The 19158-nt window shown below is 52.3% G+C and overlaps 1 protein-coding gene and 1 long non-coding RNA gene across 11 annotated transcripts; one reads left to right on the plus strand and one right to left on the minus strand.

Moving 5' to 3' along the window:
* Positions 1-2411: 2411 nt before the first annotated feature.
* LOC123381862 lies at positions 2412-10072 on the minus strand. 2 transcript variants are annotated; one of them, XR_006589371.1, is made up of 3 exons: positions 9939-10072; positions 7883-8284; positions 2412-7175 (listed from the first exon to the last, which is right to left on the minus strand). It is a non-coding gene; the product is annotated as an uncharacterized LOC123381862 (long non-coding RNA). The 2 variants fall into 2 exon arrangements; XR_006589370.1 differs by lacking the exon at positions 9939-10072 and having other exon boundaries at positions 7883-8622.
* An 85-nt stretch (positions 10073-10157) lies between these two features.
* Positions 10158-17613, plus strand: LOC101093474 (E3 ubiquitin/ISG15 ligase TRIM25-like). Of its 9 annotated transcripts, none has more exons than XM_023243970.2 (8): positions 10158-10290; positions 10443-10590; positions 10701-11458; positions 14249-14344; positions 14557-14790; positions 15684-15846; positions 15977-16129; positions 17025-17613. In XM_023243970.2, the coding sequence occupies exons 3-8, from the start codon at positions 10712-10714 to the stop codon at positions 17585-17587; spliced, it is 1956 nt and encodes a 651-aa protein (XP_023099738.1). In that variant the 5' UTR covers positions 10158-10290; positions 10443-10590; positions 10701-10711; the 3' UTR covers positions 17588-17613. The 9 variants fall into 9 exon arrangements, with proteins under 9 accessions (XP_023099738.1, XP_023099741.1, XP_006940630.1 ...); XM_023243973.2 differs by having other exon boundaries at positions 10791-11458; XM_006940568.4 differs by having other exon boundaries at positions 10443-10486; positions 10791-11458.
* Positions 17614-19158: the final 1545 nt, after the last annotated feature.

Consider the following 19158-nt stretch of genomic DNA (forward strand, 5'->3'; position numbering starts at 1 on the left):
CAGGACATCGATGTGTTTGCCAACTCGGAAACTCCCTGAACCCCCCTGTTCAGGGGTTTTTAAGGATGTTTCATTATGTAGGCATGACTGATTCAATTAAACCATTGGCCACTGGTGATTGAATTCAGTCTCCACTGAGGTCAGCGGGTAGGACTGAAAGTTCTACTCTCTAATGGTGCTTGGTCTTTCTGGAGACCAGTCATTAGCACAAAAAAGACCCTTTTATCACTCAGGAAATTCCAAGGGTTTTAGGAGCTCTGTGCTAGGAACCAGGAGCAAAGACCAAATATTTATTTTTTGTTACACACTTTTCTAACAGGAATGTTACCATTTAACACTGAAACACTCCCAGGTACCATCAGCGGAGGGTGAAAATAGTTTGAACATTGGTATATTGTGGGGTTCCTTTTTAATATGTTATTCCCTTAATAAGGTATTGCTCTGGAAAAACCAAATTATGGTCTACATTTTCAGCATGTATGTCATGATATGAACAACTTAAAAAGAAAATGGGGCTCTCTTGTCCAAAGCAATTTTCCTCTGTTTTCTACTCTGGGAAATAGATGAAATCTAATCACATAATTCATTTCTCTGAACTTCAGAATTATTTTACCCACTAATTCATATCCTTGGGCCTTTTTCTTTTCTTTCTTTCCTTGGATAAGTTTTTACTGAAGGATGACATTGCTCATGAACTCATAGTCATGAGGTTGAGCCCCACGTCAGGCTCCACGCCACGCATGGGGGCCTTCTTGGGATTCTCTCTCCCCCCTCTCGGCCCCTCCCCTGCTTGCATGCACGTGCGCTTGCTCTCTCTCTGTCACAATAAGTAAGTAAACATTCTTATAAAAGAAAACCTTAAGAAGAGAAAGATGACAGTGCCACTTGTAAGAGGGGACGGTGTGTGGCTGTCCAGAAAAAACGTCCAAGCAAATTCCTTTTCACTGTTCATTCTTTGGACGAGCCTCCCTAGCGCAGCTGCGAACTGTCGTGTCCTTGAAATTGTTCTTCTAAGTCCGTTGCTTGTTGCAGGGCCCCGTGAAGCACGTGTACAGAGTCCTGCAGTGCCAGGAAGAGGAGCTTACACAGATGGTCTCCACTATGTCTGATGGTTGGAAATTCGAACAGGTATGTTTCCTAAGTGGCAGCCACCGCAGCATCTCAGCCCAGGAGCCCACGTCCCTCAAACAGCTGCCGTCTGTAACCAGCTAACCCCAGGGGTTCGTAGGGCCACGTGTGAACCTGTTCAGAAACGTGGGAATTATTCTGTCGCTGTATAGGATGAGTTGGGAAGAATTCAGAATAGTGTCATGTCTCCTGACTTCATATCCAAGTTTTAATTTGATTGTGCCCAGAGGGAGTCAGCCAGCCTGTTTAGGCTTGAAAGTGTCTCTCTGAGGTTTTTTCTCCCTCAGAGGGATTTCTTTCAAAAGCACTCAGTTGAAACATCCTAGAATAAGTACATAAGGAAGGCTAGGACTCAGCAACTACCCTACCTTTCCTTCCCAGGATAAGAACTCTGTCATTCTGAACATACATAATCCACTGCAGAAAGCAAGAGCAGGTATGAGAGGAGCCAGATGTGAAGAGAAGTGGGCTTGGCCATTTCCCATCAGGCTGTGGATTTCTGTTCCTTTAGCTTTGCGTGGTGGCAGAATTACCAAAACAAAACCAGACAGGCAGAATTGTACTGTTTTCTTCCATTAGATGGCAGGATTGTTCAGTTCATCTCTTGTGTGCGCAACAGGGAGCCTGGCATGAATAGAATGGATATATATAGAAGGGATATGTATTGTGTGGATCGTGCCTATTTTTAATGTAGGGTTTAAGCGTCAGTTGAACTGTCACCATAAACTTACCTTCTCAAATAACTTCTGTTTGTCGTGTTAACGGTATTGGGTTATGGATCAAATACACAGGTGTCTTGGTCGTCAGAGCCAACACTGGATAATTCCTCACCCCTCCACTGCAGAATCAATTCTGCCTGTGTATGTTGGCCTAGTTCTTTTCTTTTCCCTTTTTTTTTTTTAAAGTAGTTCCACGCCCAATGTGAGGCTTAAACTCACGACCCTGAGACCCTGAGATCAAGAGTTCCGTGCTCTCCCAACGGAGCCACCCAGGCGCCCCTTCCTTTATAGGTCAGCCTAGTTCTTATTCATGTGGGGGCTGCAACATGTTGCCATGCTTCCACTCCACAAGTATTTTCCCTAAGAAAAGTCTTTTTTCTCAAATATTTTCTTTTTAAATAATCTCTACACCCAACATGAGTTCCAGCTCATAACCCTAAGATCGGGAGTCACATGCTCTACCAACTGAGCCAGCCAGGCGCCCTTCCCTAAGTCTTAAGCAAAGAATGTTCCCAAATAAAAAATTAAAAAAAAAAAAAAAATTTTTTTTTTTTTTTAAGTATCTTGATGAAAGCAGTGAATAATTTTTTATTTTCTTTTTCTCATCTTGTTAACATTCAGGGGGCAGGTGAAGCATGAAACATGAAGTCATGTTCCCACTGACTCTATTATATGGATGAGGAAGTTCAGGCACAGGAAGGCAGAGGGACCCAAAGCCCATTCGTAGAGCAAGTCAGTCCTCTTCTTCTGACTTGAGGCCCTACATGATTGCCCGGATGACCTTACCCTTGGGCTCCGCTTTTCTCGGTGCATGTGCATTTCCTGTTTAAAATTAAATCCTGAATTCAATTTGCCGAAAAGGTTAAAAGTCCCAGCAGCATATGGCTTATGGTAACTCTTCAGTGATTCACTCGGTGCTTTCCAGAGCCTTTTGAGTGCCAGTCTCCTGTCTGGGACTTCTGCTTAAAGATGAGCCAGCCCTGTGTAGGTGTTTGGCTAAAGCAAGTGTCCATTTTCATTCACAGAAACATTCTCTTTCACCTCAGTGTTTGCTAGAAGGAATATGATCATGTTCATCCTAGCTGCTGCCTTTGGGATTGTTTCAAGTGCTTGGGTGGGGAGACAGTGGCAGATCCCATCCTTTCCTTCTCTGGGGAAGCCTTGTTGAGGATGCCCAAGTGAATAACAGATCCAGGTATCCCCTGGGCCGTGATAGTCCCAGACAGTTCATCATCCTGTGAGAAGCAAAACCACAAAGTTCGGACAGGAGGCGGGTTGGGTCTGTGTGGCACTTTAGCACTTTAAGAGGACTGTTCACCATGCTCTGGTTTTGTCAGCTAATCAGCATTGGATCTTCCTATAACTACGGAAATGAGGATCAGGCAGAATTCCTCTGTGTTGTCTCCAGAGAACTCAATAATTCTACCAATGGCATTGTCATAGAGCCAAGTGAAAAGGCAAAGGTAAGAAATCGCGTCACCAGAATTTTGTCTCTGACTCGTTTGTTCACAGCCCCTCAGTGGACTTGGCCTGGACTGTTTGTTGCTCCTGACTTCTTCTCTTTCCTTCCAAAGCTAGCTTTGCATTTTTCCTTCATTTTGGTTGTTGACTGTTGTCATTTAAATCAGGATTTATGGAGCAGTGACCAAGCGTTCTTAGGAAGTAGGTACTGAAATAGAGTAGACTTTATGTACCCACCTGTCAAATCAGTGAAAAATCTAATTGCAAAGTGAAAATTCTGAAACTCAAAATTGGAAAATATTTTGTTTATTCTTTGAAACCATTTTCTTTCTCTTTTTTGTCCTGTCTCAAGAGAAAAGGTATTTGGTTACCTTTGTGACTTCCCCCACCTTAAATTACTGGAAAATTGTACACTGTTATCCTCTTTTTCCTGTACTGTGCCCACCCCCCCCCCCAACTCTCTCTGTCTCTCATAAACACTTCTAAGTCGGCAATTTCCTTTAGCGTGGGAGAAGGGGTCTGACAGCACGGATACTGTGGGTGCAGTGGTGTTCAGCAAGAGGCTTTTACAACTGAAGTGCTTCAGGGGAGGTTAGGGCTCAGCCCTGCCTTGCTTCCTGCGGTGACAGGACTGTTGTGCTGCCCAGCGGGGTCCAGTGGAAAGCGGCCGCGGGTCCCTTTTCCCTCAGCAGTCTGCTTAGCAGCCTCGGCCCAAGCCTCAGCCCTCCCCCCCATCTTCCATTTGCAGATTCTTCAGGAGAGAGGATCTCGGATGTAAATTCCAGATTCTTAACCATCAAGAGAACAAGCCGGCAGAGCACCTTGTGAAGTTAAATCTTGCTCCTGTACAGTAACCGAGCTCCTGCAAGGCACGGCTGAGCCTGGCCCCCCAATGGAGAAGTGTTCTGGTCAAAACCAAAGGAACCCCTGCCTGCCCCCCACAGGAACCTGAAGACAGACGCACTTCCGGCTGCAGAATGCCTTTTCAGAAACCTGCTTTTGTCTTCTTAGCCAGTGTTAGATCAAATCCTTACCACAGCAGCTGGGCTGGGCTCCCAGTGGGGGCCTTTACGGGGGATGCGGGGGAGGGGAAGAGGAAGGCCTAGCTCCTCGTACAGGCCTGTGCTTCAGGGACGCTGGAGCAAAGGCCAGAGGATCGTCCCTGGGCCGTGCCATGTTTTTGCCTGGGTGCCACGTTGGACGTGGGCAGCCACTTTGTAACACTATCTTTCCCCTCTTCCCTGCACCCCACACAAATGCAGCAGGTGCCAAGGATTCTAGCTTCAGTTCGTCGAATTGAGGTCTCGGGTAAAGGATAGATCCGCAGAATACCCCATATTCCTGTGGACGAAACCTCTTTGAGGAAGGGGAGGACGGGGTATCCGTGGTTGTGGGTGGAGGTTGGGGATCGCCGCTCTGGGTTCGGGGCACTCAGCTGCTACCGTGTTCGTCCTTGCCTCATCTGTCTCCGGCAGCCCTGACCCTCCAGTAGCTTGCTTGCTCGCTCCTCAGGTGGAGGTTAGAGGCAGGCGGCATCCCACACCTGTCACACACAGAGGGGCACTTAGGGAGGCCACACCCTCCACTGACCCATCTTCCTAACCTGACTTTTTGAACTGGACCGAAGATAAAGGGACTTTGGATCCTCTGATGGCTTGGGTGGGGACAGCTATTTCTTTGAAAGTTGCCAAATGTGTTCTATTGTAGTATCCAAAAGTGTCATTATTTCTGTGACTGTCTCTTGGAAATGCCTTGACTGAACGTTCGATATTTGTCTGAGTCTCCTGGTTTCTAACCTTGGCAAACCTGCCCCGCAGCCGTGTCCGTGACGCCACGCCAGCCCCTGCAGGGTATATGTGTTTGCTGGGCAGTCCGAGGACTCCCCGCGTCTCTGAGCCCGACCCTTTACCATCACTTCTGTCTGCAGAGTGCCGCGTCCTTGAGAATCAAGTGCTTGTTTGGCCAGGGAGGGGAGTAAAGCCCTCCTTCGGGCTGGGACCACAGAGCTTGTATCTGGACCTTCTGTCTGCGCTTTTGAGTCTTAGTGAACAGTCACTGAACGCAAAGGGCTGGAGAATCCTTGTTCTTCCCTCGATGACTTTTCCCAGTGTGGCAAATGGCCCAGAGAAGGGAAGGCGCCTCTGGGGCACGCTGCACCTGTAACAGCCACTCACGTTGGTCACTCCTGGTTTCCTTCACAGTGAGGCTCCCTCTGCTCCACAGCTCAGTGCTTACTAGGGGGGTCTGGGGCCATGGTTTTTGGAAATGACTCACAGACGGTGCCGAACGTCTTAGGAACTCATGACCTGCCTGCGTGCAGATGGCATAACTCTTCTCCGGATCTCACTTTGACCTTATCTCTCTGTGTGTAGAGCAGGATAGAAATGTGTGTACAGGGGTGTCTGCTGCTCCGTGTGTGTCTGCACACCAACGTGAGCGTGCATGTTGACATCGGCCCCTGGACTCTGGCCTGTGCCCACGATTTCTACAGCTATAAACGTTAGAGGAACTTCTACCTGCAGCAAAAGCGGTCACCTTTCAGAGACGTCGCAGGCATCCTCCTGTCATCTTTCGGAAAGCACGAGATTGGGCGTGTGGAGGAAAAGCTGCTCAGACCTGAGTAGGACAGAGGACTTTGGAAGACTTGCTCTTTGGCCAGAAAAGTAACATTTGACTCTAAGGAGGGAAAGCAGCTTCATCTGGGACCTTGAGCCCAATCAGATCTGCTTTCCCTGGGGCATGCCTGGGCATCAGCCCGTGCTCCTCGTGCTCTTCGTGCTCCTCGTGCTCCTAGTGCTCCCGAGCCTGCACGAAGGGGTAAAGCGAGGCAGGCCAGAGGGCAGAGGTGGCAAGCCCCTCAGGAACGCATAGTTAAGTCTTTTCTCTTTTCAGAGCCCCACAGTGGATCCTGTAGAAAAACTGCTGAGCCCCTCACTCGATGCTCTTGAGAAATTAACACAAGTGACATTTCTGCTCCCCTAGAGGGCTGGCTTTCACGAGGTCCCCCTCCTGGCAGCCCAATGACAATTGTTCCAGTGCTCCTGAGTCTGAGGATGATTCAGTTCTTAAGGTTTCTGGAAAAGTATTCGCCCCAGCCCTTTAGGAACCAAGTCAGTATTTTTTTTTACTGAAAGCCTTCTGGGAGAGCCCAGCTGATTACTTCGGAGGGAGGCCTGGCCATCCATCAGTTTGGGGGTGTCACGTGGCCAGGGACCCACACTCTCTCCAGCAGCCCAGTGCTGCCAGGTGGGGAGTGTCTTCCTTCTTCGTGTTGTGCCCAGGCCTGAGGCCGCGGGCGACTCAGGCCCAGCTCACAAAGCAGCCTGGCCTCTCCTAGGAGATGCCACACTAGCACGCTTCTGTCTTTCCTTCAGAGCCTGCTTCCTCGGCAATGAGGCGCAGCCCAACCTCCTCTAGAGCGACTTCGTTTCTGCAGTCTTAACTGATCTCAGGGGTGTCAGCGAGGTGTAGGGGAGGAAGGGACAGAGATGCTGGGGGGTGGCCAAGAGGACAACCACATCCTCCGACATGGCCTTTGGCTCAGAGGTTAGGGACCATGCCTGTCACTTGTGGGTATTGTTTGTTACTGTTTGTGTATTTGAATAAAGTCTGAAATGCTGTGACCTTTTTTTGTCAATAAAGACAAGAAACAAACAGCCGAATCTCCCTGGTTTCCTGTCACTACTGATGATTCTCAAACTCTTCTCAGGAGAGGAGTTTCACTGCACCTTTCCTACCTGGGCTTCTTAGAAAGTCCTAGTTTCTCCCGCCGCTGAAACTGCCTGAGGGCGTGTTGGGCCTTCCTCCTCACGACCAGGAGAGTGGTGAGGAACAGAAGGTGAGACAGATGGTCTACCCACCAGGAAGCTGGGAAGAGGAGGGGAAGAGTAGAAGACCATTTTTAAGGGGGGGGAAAAGTCTTCCTGGAAGAGAGTAACTGACTAGGTGTCCATTTTTCTCTGCATGGTAGAGAATGAGGAATAAAAGTGAGGTGAGTCGCCAGCAAGCCAAGTGTTGGTCACTTAAGGCACCAGGCAAGGTGTGGGACCCTCAAAAGGTGCTAGTCCCCCCCACCCCCCACCATAGGGTGCTTACAGCTGGGGAGACGTGTATACACACAGCGAACAAGGTGTGTGTTTGTACCAGCTAGGGCCCAATGGGGGACAGACCACAGCAGTTAACAAGTGGTAAGAAGAGGAAAGGGCCCCCAGGCCCACTGAGGTGTCACAGGTGGAGTGACTGCAGGACGTAGTTATTGTTCTAGGGCAGGGGAGCCAAAGGAAGAGGTTGGGATTATTACAAAGTAACAGGCTTGGAGGAGGGGCCGTGGGGCCGCATAGAGGAGATGCTGCGGTCCCAGGGGGCTCAGCGAGACTGGCCGTAGGACCACCCTACTCCTGGAACCGTTCTAGGACCACCCTCCTGGAACCAGCTCTTGCTGCCAGAGCAAAGCTGAGGTGCTGTGGTTTCTCCGTTAACCGGAAGAAGCATGTCCCTTCTGCCCCGCCCCCCGCCCCGCCCCCTCCCGCCTCCCCAATCTTGCAGTCCCCCTCTCTCGTTCCCCATGGGTGCACCTGTCCGGGACTAAGCTGTTAAAGATGCACAGAGCAGAGTCTGGAGGGTGGCTTGGAGCTGAGACGTAATAGCCAGCAGCTCGGGCTGCTCGGCATCCGTATACACGCTCCCACGCTTATTTGAACGTACAATGGTAAAAACAAAACTTCATGTCTCTACGTAACAAGACGCAGCTACGCGTTACACAGAGGTGATCTTGCCCTCTGCCCAGTGTGAAACACAGTGTCGACTGCCAGTGTTCCCCGGTCTGAGAGACAGTCACATCGATTTCTGGGCTAGGTTAACTACTCCTCGGGCTGACTTGGTGGGTTAGACAACACCTAGTTCATATCAGGCAGGTCAGGCCGCATGGTCGCTTGATGTCCCATGGTTAGGTAGGCTCTCAAAAGGAGAAGAGTTACCTGCAAAAGAAGGCAGGGCGATTTTCCAAAACGCTGGAGCTCTGCATGGTAATTCTCCAGTCAGGGCTTGCTGGAAGCTCCATACAGCATCAGCCTTTGCAATAGATCATTTGAGTATTGCTGAATCTGTTCAGTCATAAAGCCCCAGTGGCAGCTAAATTTCTAGTAAGAATCACACCCCATAGATTTCCATCGGTAAACCTTTCCCTTGGAGTGAACTATAACTCTGGTAAGCCAGGTTAATTCTTTGATGAGCTTTCTTTTTCTTTTTCTTTTTTTAAGTTTATTTTGAGAGGGAGAGCACATGAGCAGGATAGGGACAGAGTGAGAGAGAAGAGAGAATCCCAAACAGGCTCTGCACTGCCAGCATAGAGCCCCATGTGGGATGCGAACTCTTGAACCTCGGGATCATGACCTGAGCTGAAATCAAGAGTGGGCGCTCAACCTACTGAGCCACCCACGCGGCCCAATTCCTTGATGAGTTTTCTTTTTTTTTTTTAACGTTGTTTTATTTTTAAGACAGAGAGAGAGCATGAACGGGGGAGGGTCAGAGAGAGAGGGAGACACAGAATTGGAAGCAGGCTCCAGGCTCCAAACCATCAGCCCGGAGCCCGACGCGGGGCTCGAACTCACGGACCGCGAGATCCTGACCTGAGCCGAAGTCGGACGCTTAACCGACTGAGCCACCCAGGCGCCCCCCTTGATGAGTTTTCTATACAGTGCCATTAAATTGTATCTCGGTTTTGTTTTTATTTTCGTTTTTACTTTAAAATATTTTTATTAAGATCATTGTTTTCCATGAAATGTTACCATGGAAATTTAACTCAACCTAACTAATTCTAGCTCTTGCCCTTACGGACTGTAGCTTTTGCCTCTGTGGGCTTTCTTTTGTGGCTATTACCTCCTCCGTATTTATTTTCCCCAAGTCAAACCTGACTGCTCAGAATCAAGTCTCACATATCTTAATGTGTGTATTTTTAGCTGATGTCATTTTTCTGGTAATGATTCTAATAAAACAACATGGAGAGAAGATCGTGTGTGTCTTTTTTTAACAGGAATTTATCAGAAACCTTTTTTGTTGTATATTTTATTTATTTTGAGAGAGAGAGAGAGAGAGAGCAAGTGGGGGAGGGACAGAGAGAGAGGGAGAGAGAGAATCCCAAGCAGGCTCCGCACTGTCAGCACAGAGCCCAATGCAGGGCTTGAACTCACAAACCATGAGATCATGGCCTGAGCTGAAGTCAAGAGTCAGACGCTTAACCAACCCACTGGGCCACCCAGGTGCCCCGCAAACATCATTCTTAATGGAGAAATGTTGAAATGTTTCCTCTAAGAAGGGGAAAGGAGAGGCCTTCTGTTTCCCATTTCTAGCCAACAAATGCTAATGTTTTGGAGAAAGACAGTGATGTATTGCAAGCTTTCAGGGCGTTTATCCTATGGGGTGGGGGAGAATAGGAAACAGAAAGCAACAAAGAAGCAATTAGAGCCATGAAGAGTCTCTCTTCCGCCTTGCTCATCCCTTTTCTCTTTCTGAGGATCAGAACCAGAGTGGAAGCAACAGTCTTTAGAATCACCAATCGGATGATGTTGATCATTCAACTTTAGACCAAGAGAGGCTTTGGAACATCATCTCCTGGAACAACCGTCAACTCACCAGAAAAGAATGTCTGGTCCAGACGAAGTAAAAGAGTTGCCCAAGATCCTACTGCCACTTTGTTGCCATTTTCCTCTCCGGTCCCTAATGTGAGTCCCTTAGGTCCACTGCCAGCGGCTCCAGGTGCACCAGCGACCCTGCCCTGGCGTGAAGAATCACCCATGGAGAAGGCAGGCCACATCAGCACCCATAACATGTCCGGTGGCCCACCTTTTGCTCTGCTGACATCACAAGCAGCATGCTGGGGCTGGTCACGCTTGAATTGTGATGTCAGGGAACAAAACTAGGGGCGGCCTTCGAGGAGGGGGGCCAACTTGATAGGGAGATCAAAACACAGCAGCCGAAGGGAAAGGTGAGAAGGCAGCGGTCAGATCCCAGGAGATGGAGAGGGCTGGGGTGGGGGCACGCGGGACTGATGGGGACCCTCCCAACAGCTGGTGAAGTGGGACCAGGGCTAGGCCGCTGCACCTGAGTGCCTGGGGGTCCTTTTCCATCCCACCGCAGGGCAGCCAAGCCTCTAGCCCTCCCTGACATGCAGAAAGTCTCGCGTAAGTACTTGGGCTTCCTGCCTTTCTTCTGAAGGGCCAAAGAAGTGGCTCCTTTCCTTTCCATTGATGTGACTTCCTTCTGCCCACCCTCTTGCTCGTCCAAGGTTTGTTGCAGGGGTCAGGGCTGGGACACAGAGAACACAATCCCCATGTTATGCCCCGCCCCCCCCCCCATGGGTTGACCAGTGACACAGTCTCTGTACCCTGTGGGCAGAAGCTGTTTCTATGAGAAGGACTAGTGTACCCCTCCAAGGCCCCTCGGCTCCTGCCGTGGCTTCTTCGTGGCTCTGCTCTATCTTCTCAGGGCCAGTCCAGGACCACAAGCCAGCCCCGCAGCCGCCGGCCCAGCCCTCAAGCCCTTCCCACGCTCAGCTCCTGATGAGTAACAGCAGTCTCCGCACGTTTGAGGACCAAGTCCTCTGTCCCATCTGCCTGGAGGTGTTCCGCAACCCGGTCACCACCACCTGCGGGCACAACTTCTGCATGGCCTGCCTCCAAGGTTTCTGGGACCACCTGGCTACCGTGGGCGAGACACTGTACTGCCCCCAGTGCCGGGAGAGCTTCCCCTCCAGACCGCGCCTCTGCAAGAACGGCATCCTGGAGGAGATGGTGACTTGCTTGGCCCAGGTCAAGGGCCAGACCTTGGGGTCCTCACGGCCCCTGGCCGGGCCCAGGGACGTGCCCTGCGACTTCTGTTCCGCCCAGAAGCTCAAGTCAGTCAAGTCGTGTCTGCAGTGCATGGCCTCCCTGTGCGAGAAGCACCTGAGCAGCCACTTCGAGGACCAGATGTTCCAGGACCACGAGCTGCTGGAGCCCGTGTGGGATCTCAAGAGCCGCCTGTGCCGGAAGCATCGCAAACTGCGGCGGCTGTACTGCCGCACGGAAGGCAGCTGCGTGTGCGGAGCCTGTCTGCTGGAGGAACACAAGAACCACGACACCATCCCCCTGGAGGAGGAACGTGCCAGGAAGGAGGTGAGGTGGAGTGGGGGAGGGGTTGAGGAGGGGTGGGGGAGGGGTGGGGGACGGGAGCGGTGGGGGAGGGGTGGGGGTGGGTAGGAGCGGGACTCGTGGTTCTGAAAGTCTTTCACCAGCCCAGGCACACCTTTCCTTGGAGGGAAATCACACAACCATCAAAGTGACAGTCAGGAGGGTGGACATGCCCGTTACATGAGAAAGGCTTGGTAGAAGGACAGAAAAATAATGCTGATTCAAAGGTTCACATGCAACCCAATGTTTACAGCAGCACTAGCAACAATAGCCAAATTATGGAAAGAGCCCAAATGTCCATCAACTGTGGAATGGATAAAGATGATATAATATATAATATATAGTGCATATGTATAATATATAATGGAAGATATATATATATATATATATATATATATATATATATATATATGTATATATATAATAGAATGTTGGGGATCAAAAGAATGAAATCTTGCCATTTGCAACAATGTGGATGGAACTAGAGTGTATTATGCTAAGTGAAATAAGTCAGAGAAAGATAAGTATCGTATGATTTCACTATATGTGGAGGGTTTTTTTTTGTTTTTTTTTTTTTCAACGTTTATTTATTTTTGGGACAGAGAGAGACAGAGCATGAACGGGGGAGGGGCAGAGAGAGAGGGAGACACAGAATCGGAAACAGGCTCCAGGCTCTGAGCCATCAGCCCAGAGCCCGAAGCAGGGCTCGAACTCATGGACCGCGAGATCGTGACCTGGCTGAAGTCGGACGCTTAACCGACTGCGCCACCCAGGCGCCCCATATGTGGAGTTTAAGAAACAAAATTGATGAATATAGGGGAAGGGAAGGAAAAATAAGATAAAAAGAGAGAGGGAAGCAAACCATAAGAGACTCTTAAATACAGAGGAACAGACTGAGGGTTCCTGGAGGGAAGGTGTGGGGGAATGGGCTAAATGGGCAATGGGCATTAAGGAGGGCACTCGCTGGGATGAGCACTGGGTGTTATATGTTAAGTGATGAATCACTAAATTCTACTCCTTACACCATTGTTACACTATATGTTAACTAGCTCTGATTTAAATAAAATTTAAAAATTTTTGGGGCGCCTGGGTGGCGCAGTCGGTTAAGCGTCCGACTTCAGCCAGGTCACGATCTCGCGGTCCGTGAGTTCGAGCCCCGTGTCAGGCTCTGGGCTGATGGCTCGGAGCCTGGAGCCTGTTTCCAATTCTGTGTCTCCCTCTCTCTCTGCCCCTCCCCCATTCATGCTCTGTCTCTCTCTGTCCCAAAAATTAAAAAATAAATAAATAAAAAAAACGTTAAAAAAAATGGGCAAAGAATGGGGCGCCTGGGTGGCTCAGTCGGTTGAGCATCCAACTTCAGCTCAGGTCATGGTCTTGTGATCTGTGAGTTCGAGCCCTGCTTCGGGCTCTGTGCTGACAGCTCAGAGCCTGGAGCCTGCTTCAGGTTCTGTGTCTCCCTCTCTCTCTGCCCCTCCCCCGTTCATGCTCTGTCTCTCTCTGTCCCAAAAATAAATAAACGTTGAAAAAAAAATTTTAAAAATTTTTTAAAGTAATAAAATAACAACAACAACAAAACGTTGGTGGGTTTGATGAACAAGGATCCAAAACTGTATGTATGAGTTCCATGTTAACTTTTTTGCGTAGATAAAGGAAAGGCTGGAAGAAAACATGTCAGAGTAGAAATATGTCATGTCAGGTTGGGCAGATCCCCTCCTTTTCTCTACTTTCAAATTTTGTTTAATATATGGAAATATTAAACAAAATTAAAATGTGGAAAACCAGATTTGAACTGCTTTTTATAGTGGAACACTTCTATTTCAGGCATTCTATCAAATATATTTGGTAACAGTAATATTTCCACATAGCCACCCCTTAATGGTCCACTCCAAGGAGCTCCTGAGGGCATGTGAGCCAAGTGGCCACACCGTTCAGCTCAGTGGACGCTTTGTCCACAGTAAGACTTTGTCAACGAAGCAAGCAGTGGGTTGATGTACAGTCTGGCTTGAGCTGCTCATTTTGTTGTGTGCCAGCAACAATCCACTGGACGGGCACCTGGAACAACACGGTTCTATCACCTGTCATAAACAAGAACATGACTCTTCCCAGAACAGGTGGAGACTGGAGGCTTCTTCACAGAACTTGGGACACAGCGTGTCCCGGGCAGCGCCACCCCAGTGAGGTATCTCCAGGGCTCCGTGCCTGATGTGCCCCTTCTCGACCCACTGCCCCCTCTCAGCCCACTGAATCCTCTTCGGCCCCTTTTTGTGATCTGAAAGCCTGTGGTCATCACTGTCAGGAACAGAGAACCTGATTCCTAAGAATGGGGAAAGGGCACCTGGGTGGCTCAGGTTAAGCGTCTGGCTCTTGATTTTAGCTCAGGTCATGATCTTGGGTTTGTGAGTTCAAGGCCCACATCGGGCTCCATGCTGACAGTGTGGAGCCCGCTTGGGATTCTCTCTTTCTCTCCCTCTCTCTCTCTCTCTCTCATCCCTCCTCTAAAAAAAAAAAAAAAAAAAAAAAAGAAAGAAAGAAAAAAAAGAATGGGGAGAGAGTCTCAGGGAGTGAGAGACCATGAGCAGCATGAGCAGAGCGTAGAAGACCCGGGCCATCTGCCCTTCAGCTCTGCCTTTGTCTCTCATATAGGCGTCTTAGGAATGTAAGAGGTATGTCTTCTCTGGGCTTGCAGAAGGGTTTCTCCAAGAAGGCCTTGGAGAAGAAAGAACCTCCACCTTTCTGAATCAGGGGCCCTTTCCTCCTCCCCCTGCCTCACCCCAGGTGGAGGTTCGGAAGGTCCAGGCCAGCGTGGAAAACCAGATGCTGATCATCAACTCTGACAGCCAGAGGCACCGGGGGCAGGTGGCCTTTCTCTCGGTAAGGCTGGCCCACCCTCTCCCAGGCCCAGGCTTCCCCCCAGTGCCCTGCATCTGGCTGAGGGGCGCACTCAGGGCCTGGAGTGGATGTCGTGGGGCCCAGCAGTTGGCAACAGGATGCCTAGGCAGGTTCCGGGCCATAACAGTAGGGGCTGGGGCTCAGAGATGCCTCTCAACACACCCTCCACAACCCGCTCCCCGCCCCACCCACAGAAATTGATCCAGACAACACGCGATGAGGTGAACGCCTGCTTCTCAGAGATCATCCAGGAGGTCAAACAGCTGCAGATGAAGGTCTTGGATTTTGTCGAGAAAGAGGAGGCAGCCGCTCTGGGGAAGCTGGGCAGCTCCATCCAGCAGAGCCACAACCGGCTCCTGAAGCTGGAGGGGGACAGCATCTGGCTCCGCGCCCTGCTCGCCAACAGGAGCGACCAGCAATTCCTGCAGGCGAGCCCCCGCCCCCACTCCTGTCTCTGCCCCAGGCCCTGATCCGAACTCCACTCCTCCTCCACCCCCAGACACACCAGATCGCTCAGACCTAGGATTAAGCCATCAGCATTTGGGGCTGCAACTCATCATCTATTCTTCTGCCTCGGGGAGCCTCCTCACCCCAGGCCGTGGGTCCTGGGCTTACACCAACACCCTTGGCTTCTTACCTGACGTTCCTGCCTTCGTGTCCCTGGAACAGAAGGGAGCATACCCTGGGATTCCTGGCATCTGCCACAGTCTAAGTTTCTCCAGATTCTCCCAGACCAGGGATGGGAATGAGACCAGACCAATCCATACAGCCTGGGATGAAAACCCCATTTCCTTCACCAGCCCTGGCCCAGTCCTGCAGCCTGCTGCTGTTGCAAGAGGGTACCAGGCAGGGTCACTGGTGGAGGCGTGCGTGACAGCAACCTTCTCTGAGGGTGGGGCCCAGGGCTACCCAAACCCTGTGCTCGGAAACTCTGAGCAAAGACCTTTCTTCAGCTGATTATCACATCCCCAGCAGATTTCTAAAGCTGTTGCTCACAGCGTCCACCCCTCCACACACACACCACAGGAAAAATGTGGCAAGGTGTTTCACTAAGCAACCCGAAGCTCAGAAGAAATCGTCCTCCCATTGTTTTCTAATCCACTCTACTTAATGCACTTTGCCATACTTTTTGGCAAAGCCCTGATCTAAGACATCACAAACAGGGGGGAGGGAGAGAGATGTCCAGGTTTGAAAACCAGCAATTTCTCCACCTGCCCCAAGATTCTGGGCGCGGTGGGGTCCCTGGCATAAGCAGGAGCTCCTGGCATCTGCCTGGGCCCCGGGCTAACGGGTGGTACTGCTGGCCACTCCCTGCATCCAGGAGTTCCCCAGACTGAAGCACTTTCCCGCCTGCTCGGAAGCCCTGATGAGCACCAACTGTGAGGAGAAGCAGAGCTTTCTCCAGTTGCCGGAGACCCTGGCGGAGCTCCGGACGCGGCTGCTGGACGTGGGTCTCAGCTTCATCAATCAGCTCCTCCTGAAGGGTCAGTATCTGGCAGCCTGGGGCCACTGGAGACTCACCTGCCCCCTGGGGGTGGGACTGCCCTGCAGGGCAGTGTTTGGGGTTCCAGGCACTGGTGGAGAGCCCTGCCTGCCCATGTGCACCTTCCCCAGGTGACGCAGCCTCCTGGAAGCCCATGCCCCTCTCTGAAAGGACACTGGGCTGTAAGAGTGTCCTCAGCAAAGCTCCTCAATCTCCTCCAGGCATTAAGATGAACTCCTATGAGTTGCTGCCCTCAGCTGTGGACAGGAAAACACTTCTCAAGTGTGAGTCCTCCGTACTGAGGTCCGAACCTAAGGGTGGGACCCCCGGGGGGCCTTGGCTTCCCCAGTCCCCTCTCCATTCAGGCCAGGACACCAGAGAGATGCCAGCTCTCTCTTGCCCAGACCTCGTACTTGGGACTGGAGACCTCAGAAGGACTCAGCCTGTGACTTCAAGGCCATGATAGGGAGGGGACTATCCTGTCCCATCCCGTGGGTGGGCAAGGCAGGGCCTTGCCCAGATGCTGGCTCTGCCCCCCTCCCTGGCTCTGGTGTGGCACAACCATTGCCCTCAGCTGGGGGCCTGCCAGTGTCCCCCCACCACCCCACCAGGGTTTAGCCAAGCCAGCTTGGATGACCCTGTCCGTTTCTTCCTCAAGCAAGCTCCCTTTTATTGCTAGGCAATAAATAAATTGAATACATTTGATGCCTAGGCAGCCCCTCTCCTGAGCTGGGCTGGGAGGCAAATCCCAGGGACTTCTCTGAGATATCATGGGTCTCTTTGGTGAACCCCTGAGTCACCTCCTCCAGGAGCCCTTGACCTTCCCTCAATCCCGCTCATTCTTGTGTCCTGAATAAATAAAAAGGGAGATTATGTTAGAGTCTAGTGGGGGGCAGGGAGGAGGAATTGTTTTCTCAGCTACTCTAGAAAGGTAGACCTTTGGGCAGCACCCAACTCCTTCCTCCAAAGGAGGTCAGTGACCTGGGGCCAGAGTTGCGGACTGAAAAAAGCAGGGGCGGGGCAGGAAGAGAAGGGCCAATCCCAGGAGATGGGCAGGGGGTGGGAAGCACTTGGTGACTTCTGTGCAGATGCCACGCAGCTTAGCATCCTCTTCGGCAGCCCTGGGGGCCGCTCACCCAAGCTCCCTTACCCCCACCCCCCACCCCCCACCCCCGCCAGGTTACTGCAACCTGAACTTCGATCCCACCACGGCCAGCGAGGAACTGTTCCTGTTCAAGGAGACCCACTCGGTGCTGAACCTGGGCATCCTTCTGGAGCCCTTCGCCGCGGGCGGCCCCTTCCCCGGCTTCAAGCAGTGGCCGCAGGTGCTGTGCTCGCGCGGCCTGTCCGAGGGCCACCACTACTGGGAAGCCGAGGTGTCCAACTCGTGGGTGTGCCTGGGCCTCACCTACCGCCGCAGCCCCCCGCTCGGCGGCCGCCCGCGCCGCAACATCGTCTACCTGCTGGGCCGCAACCCGTACTCGTGGTGCCTGGAGTGGGACTCGCTCAAGTTCTCCGTGTGGCACAATAACACGCAGACGGTGCTGCACGGCGGTTACCACCGCACGCTCGGCGTGGCGCTCGACTGCGGCACCGGCTGCCTCTCCTTCTACGGCGTGGCCGGCGGCGTGAGCCTGCTTTACCGCTTCCTCGTCTCCTTCCTGGAGCCGCTCTACCCTGCGGTCATGGTCAGCAGCGGCGCCTCGGTCACGCTCAAGCAGCGCCCCGAGGCGGAGGCGTAGGCGGCAGCCAATAAAGCTGGACTCTAGCGCTGGGCTGGGCCCGCGGGAAGGGGCGCCGGGGACGCGGGCCGCCGGAGGTCGCGGCCCCCGGGTTGAGGGCTGGGGTGGGCGGCGAACCGGCCTCCCGTCCCCCTGACCCGCTGGCCCGCTGCCGGGTGTTCCCGGGAATCCTAGGAAACAGGCAGACCCCTCCGTTCCCGCAGCCATGGGAGAAGGGCTTTGAGCCAGGATGGAGTCCCACACCACTCCCCTCCCGTGGGGGGAGGGGGGGGGCCGGGGACAGTCCGGTGGCCTCTGGAGGGCGGGAGGGAATTCCTGGCCCGGTGCACAGCCTCCCGCTCTATGCCTGCCCCCCCCCCAGGCCCATCAGAGGCCCCTGACTTTGGTTCTCCAGGCGAGTCCTGGCTACTCAGCATCAGGGGCCCAGGGACAGATCCCTGTCCCCAAAGGCCTCGCGGGTGGCTGCTTTCTATTCCTCCCCTCCAGGAGGCCAGACTGAGAGTGGCACCTCACAGATGGGTTAGGGGTGTTCTGTCCCAGTTGCTTAACTGGGGGCTGGGAAGTTAAGCCAAAGAATCCAGGCTGATCTCAGGCCCAAAGAAAGGTGAGGGCCTACTGCCCAGAGCAGGGCCTGTCACACAGCTGGTGTCTCATAGTCTGGGGCGGATGCGGAACTGAGGCTATCCACTCTGCACCGTCCCCTGTGTTGCTGCAAGCTGTTTTCCCCAGCCCTCTGCCCAGTGCGCTCCACCCCCAGAGTATAGCACTGCCCAGAAGCAAAGGGGCTGCTTCCTCATCCGGGACCCTGCAATCCCGCCTGTCCAGCAGAGGGTGTGGGAGTCAGCTCCAGAGGCTGGGTCGCACCAGGTTACTGCCTCGCAACCCTGGCAGGAGCATGACTGGAGACTCAGCCCCTCTGGCGAAACCACGGCAGCATTTCCAGCATCAACCAGCTGCTGGTTTCTCTGGTTTCTCAGGTTGAGTCTCTCGGGTTAATGATTGGCTCTGAAAAGGAAATGATACAAGTCAAGGGAGAAAACCCCTGGGGAAACATAGTCCAGAACCAGGCCTAAAAGCACCCCATGGGGGTGTGCCTGAATTCCATCCCCACCTGGCCTGTTGGAAGAGAAATTAGTGACCCTGGTTTTCCCATCTGGAGAGGTCATTGTGGGGCCAGGGTGGGACCAGGCCCGAAACAGATGTAGGGGGTGCCCTCAAGGTTTTTCAGAGGGAGGCACCCTTTGGCTCTTCTGAGCAAGCTGTGGCTGTGGTGTCTTGCTGACCTTCCTTTCTGGAGCCTTCACTCAGCACCAATTCCAATCAATCCCCGCCCCATCACTCTTATTCCCCATGGGCTGTTCCCCATGCTGATTGGTAGGAATGAAATGTAAACTTTTTCCTCAACGGGTCCGGAGCAGCCTTTCACATCCAAATGCCTTAATCTTGGCTCCCGCCTCCAACCTTCGTTCTCCCTGGTTCAAGGGGCTACAGGCTCCTGCAGCACCCGGCTGGGGTCCAGAAGTGCTGAGTAGGTGAATGTAGGGTACAAGGAGACAGGTCTGTGCTAGCTA

This window comes from Felis catus, chromosome E1 (genome assembly GCF_018350175.1).
Source record: "Felis catus isolate Fca126 chromosome E1, F.catus_Fca126_mat1.0, whole genome shotgun sequence".
Lineage (NCBI taxonomy): Eukaryota > Metazoa > Chordata > Mammalia > Carnivora > Felidae > Felis > Felis catus.

What these genes read in the sequence shown, in the direction of transcription:
- LOC101093474 (XM_023243967.2), top strand. An exon ending in GGCAGGTGGCCTTTCTCTCG is followed by an intron (nt 14,345 to 14,556) that starts GTAAGGCTGGCC and finishes CCCCACCCACAG; the next exon opens with AAATTGATCCAGACAACACG. An exon ending in GCGACCAGCAATTCCTGCAG is followed by an intron (nt 14,791 to 15,683) that starts GCGAGCCCCCGC and finishes CCCTGCATCCAG; the next exon opens with GAGTTCCCCAGACTGAAGCA.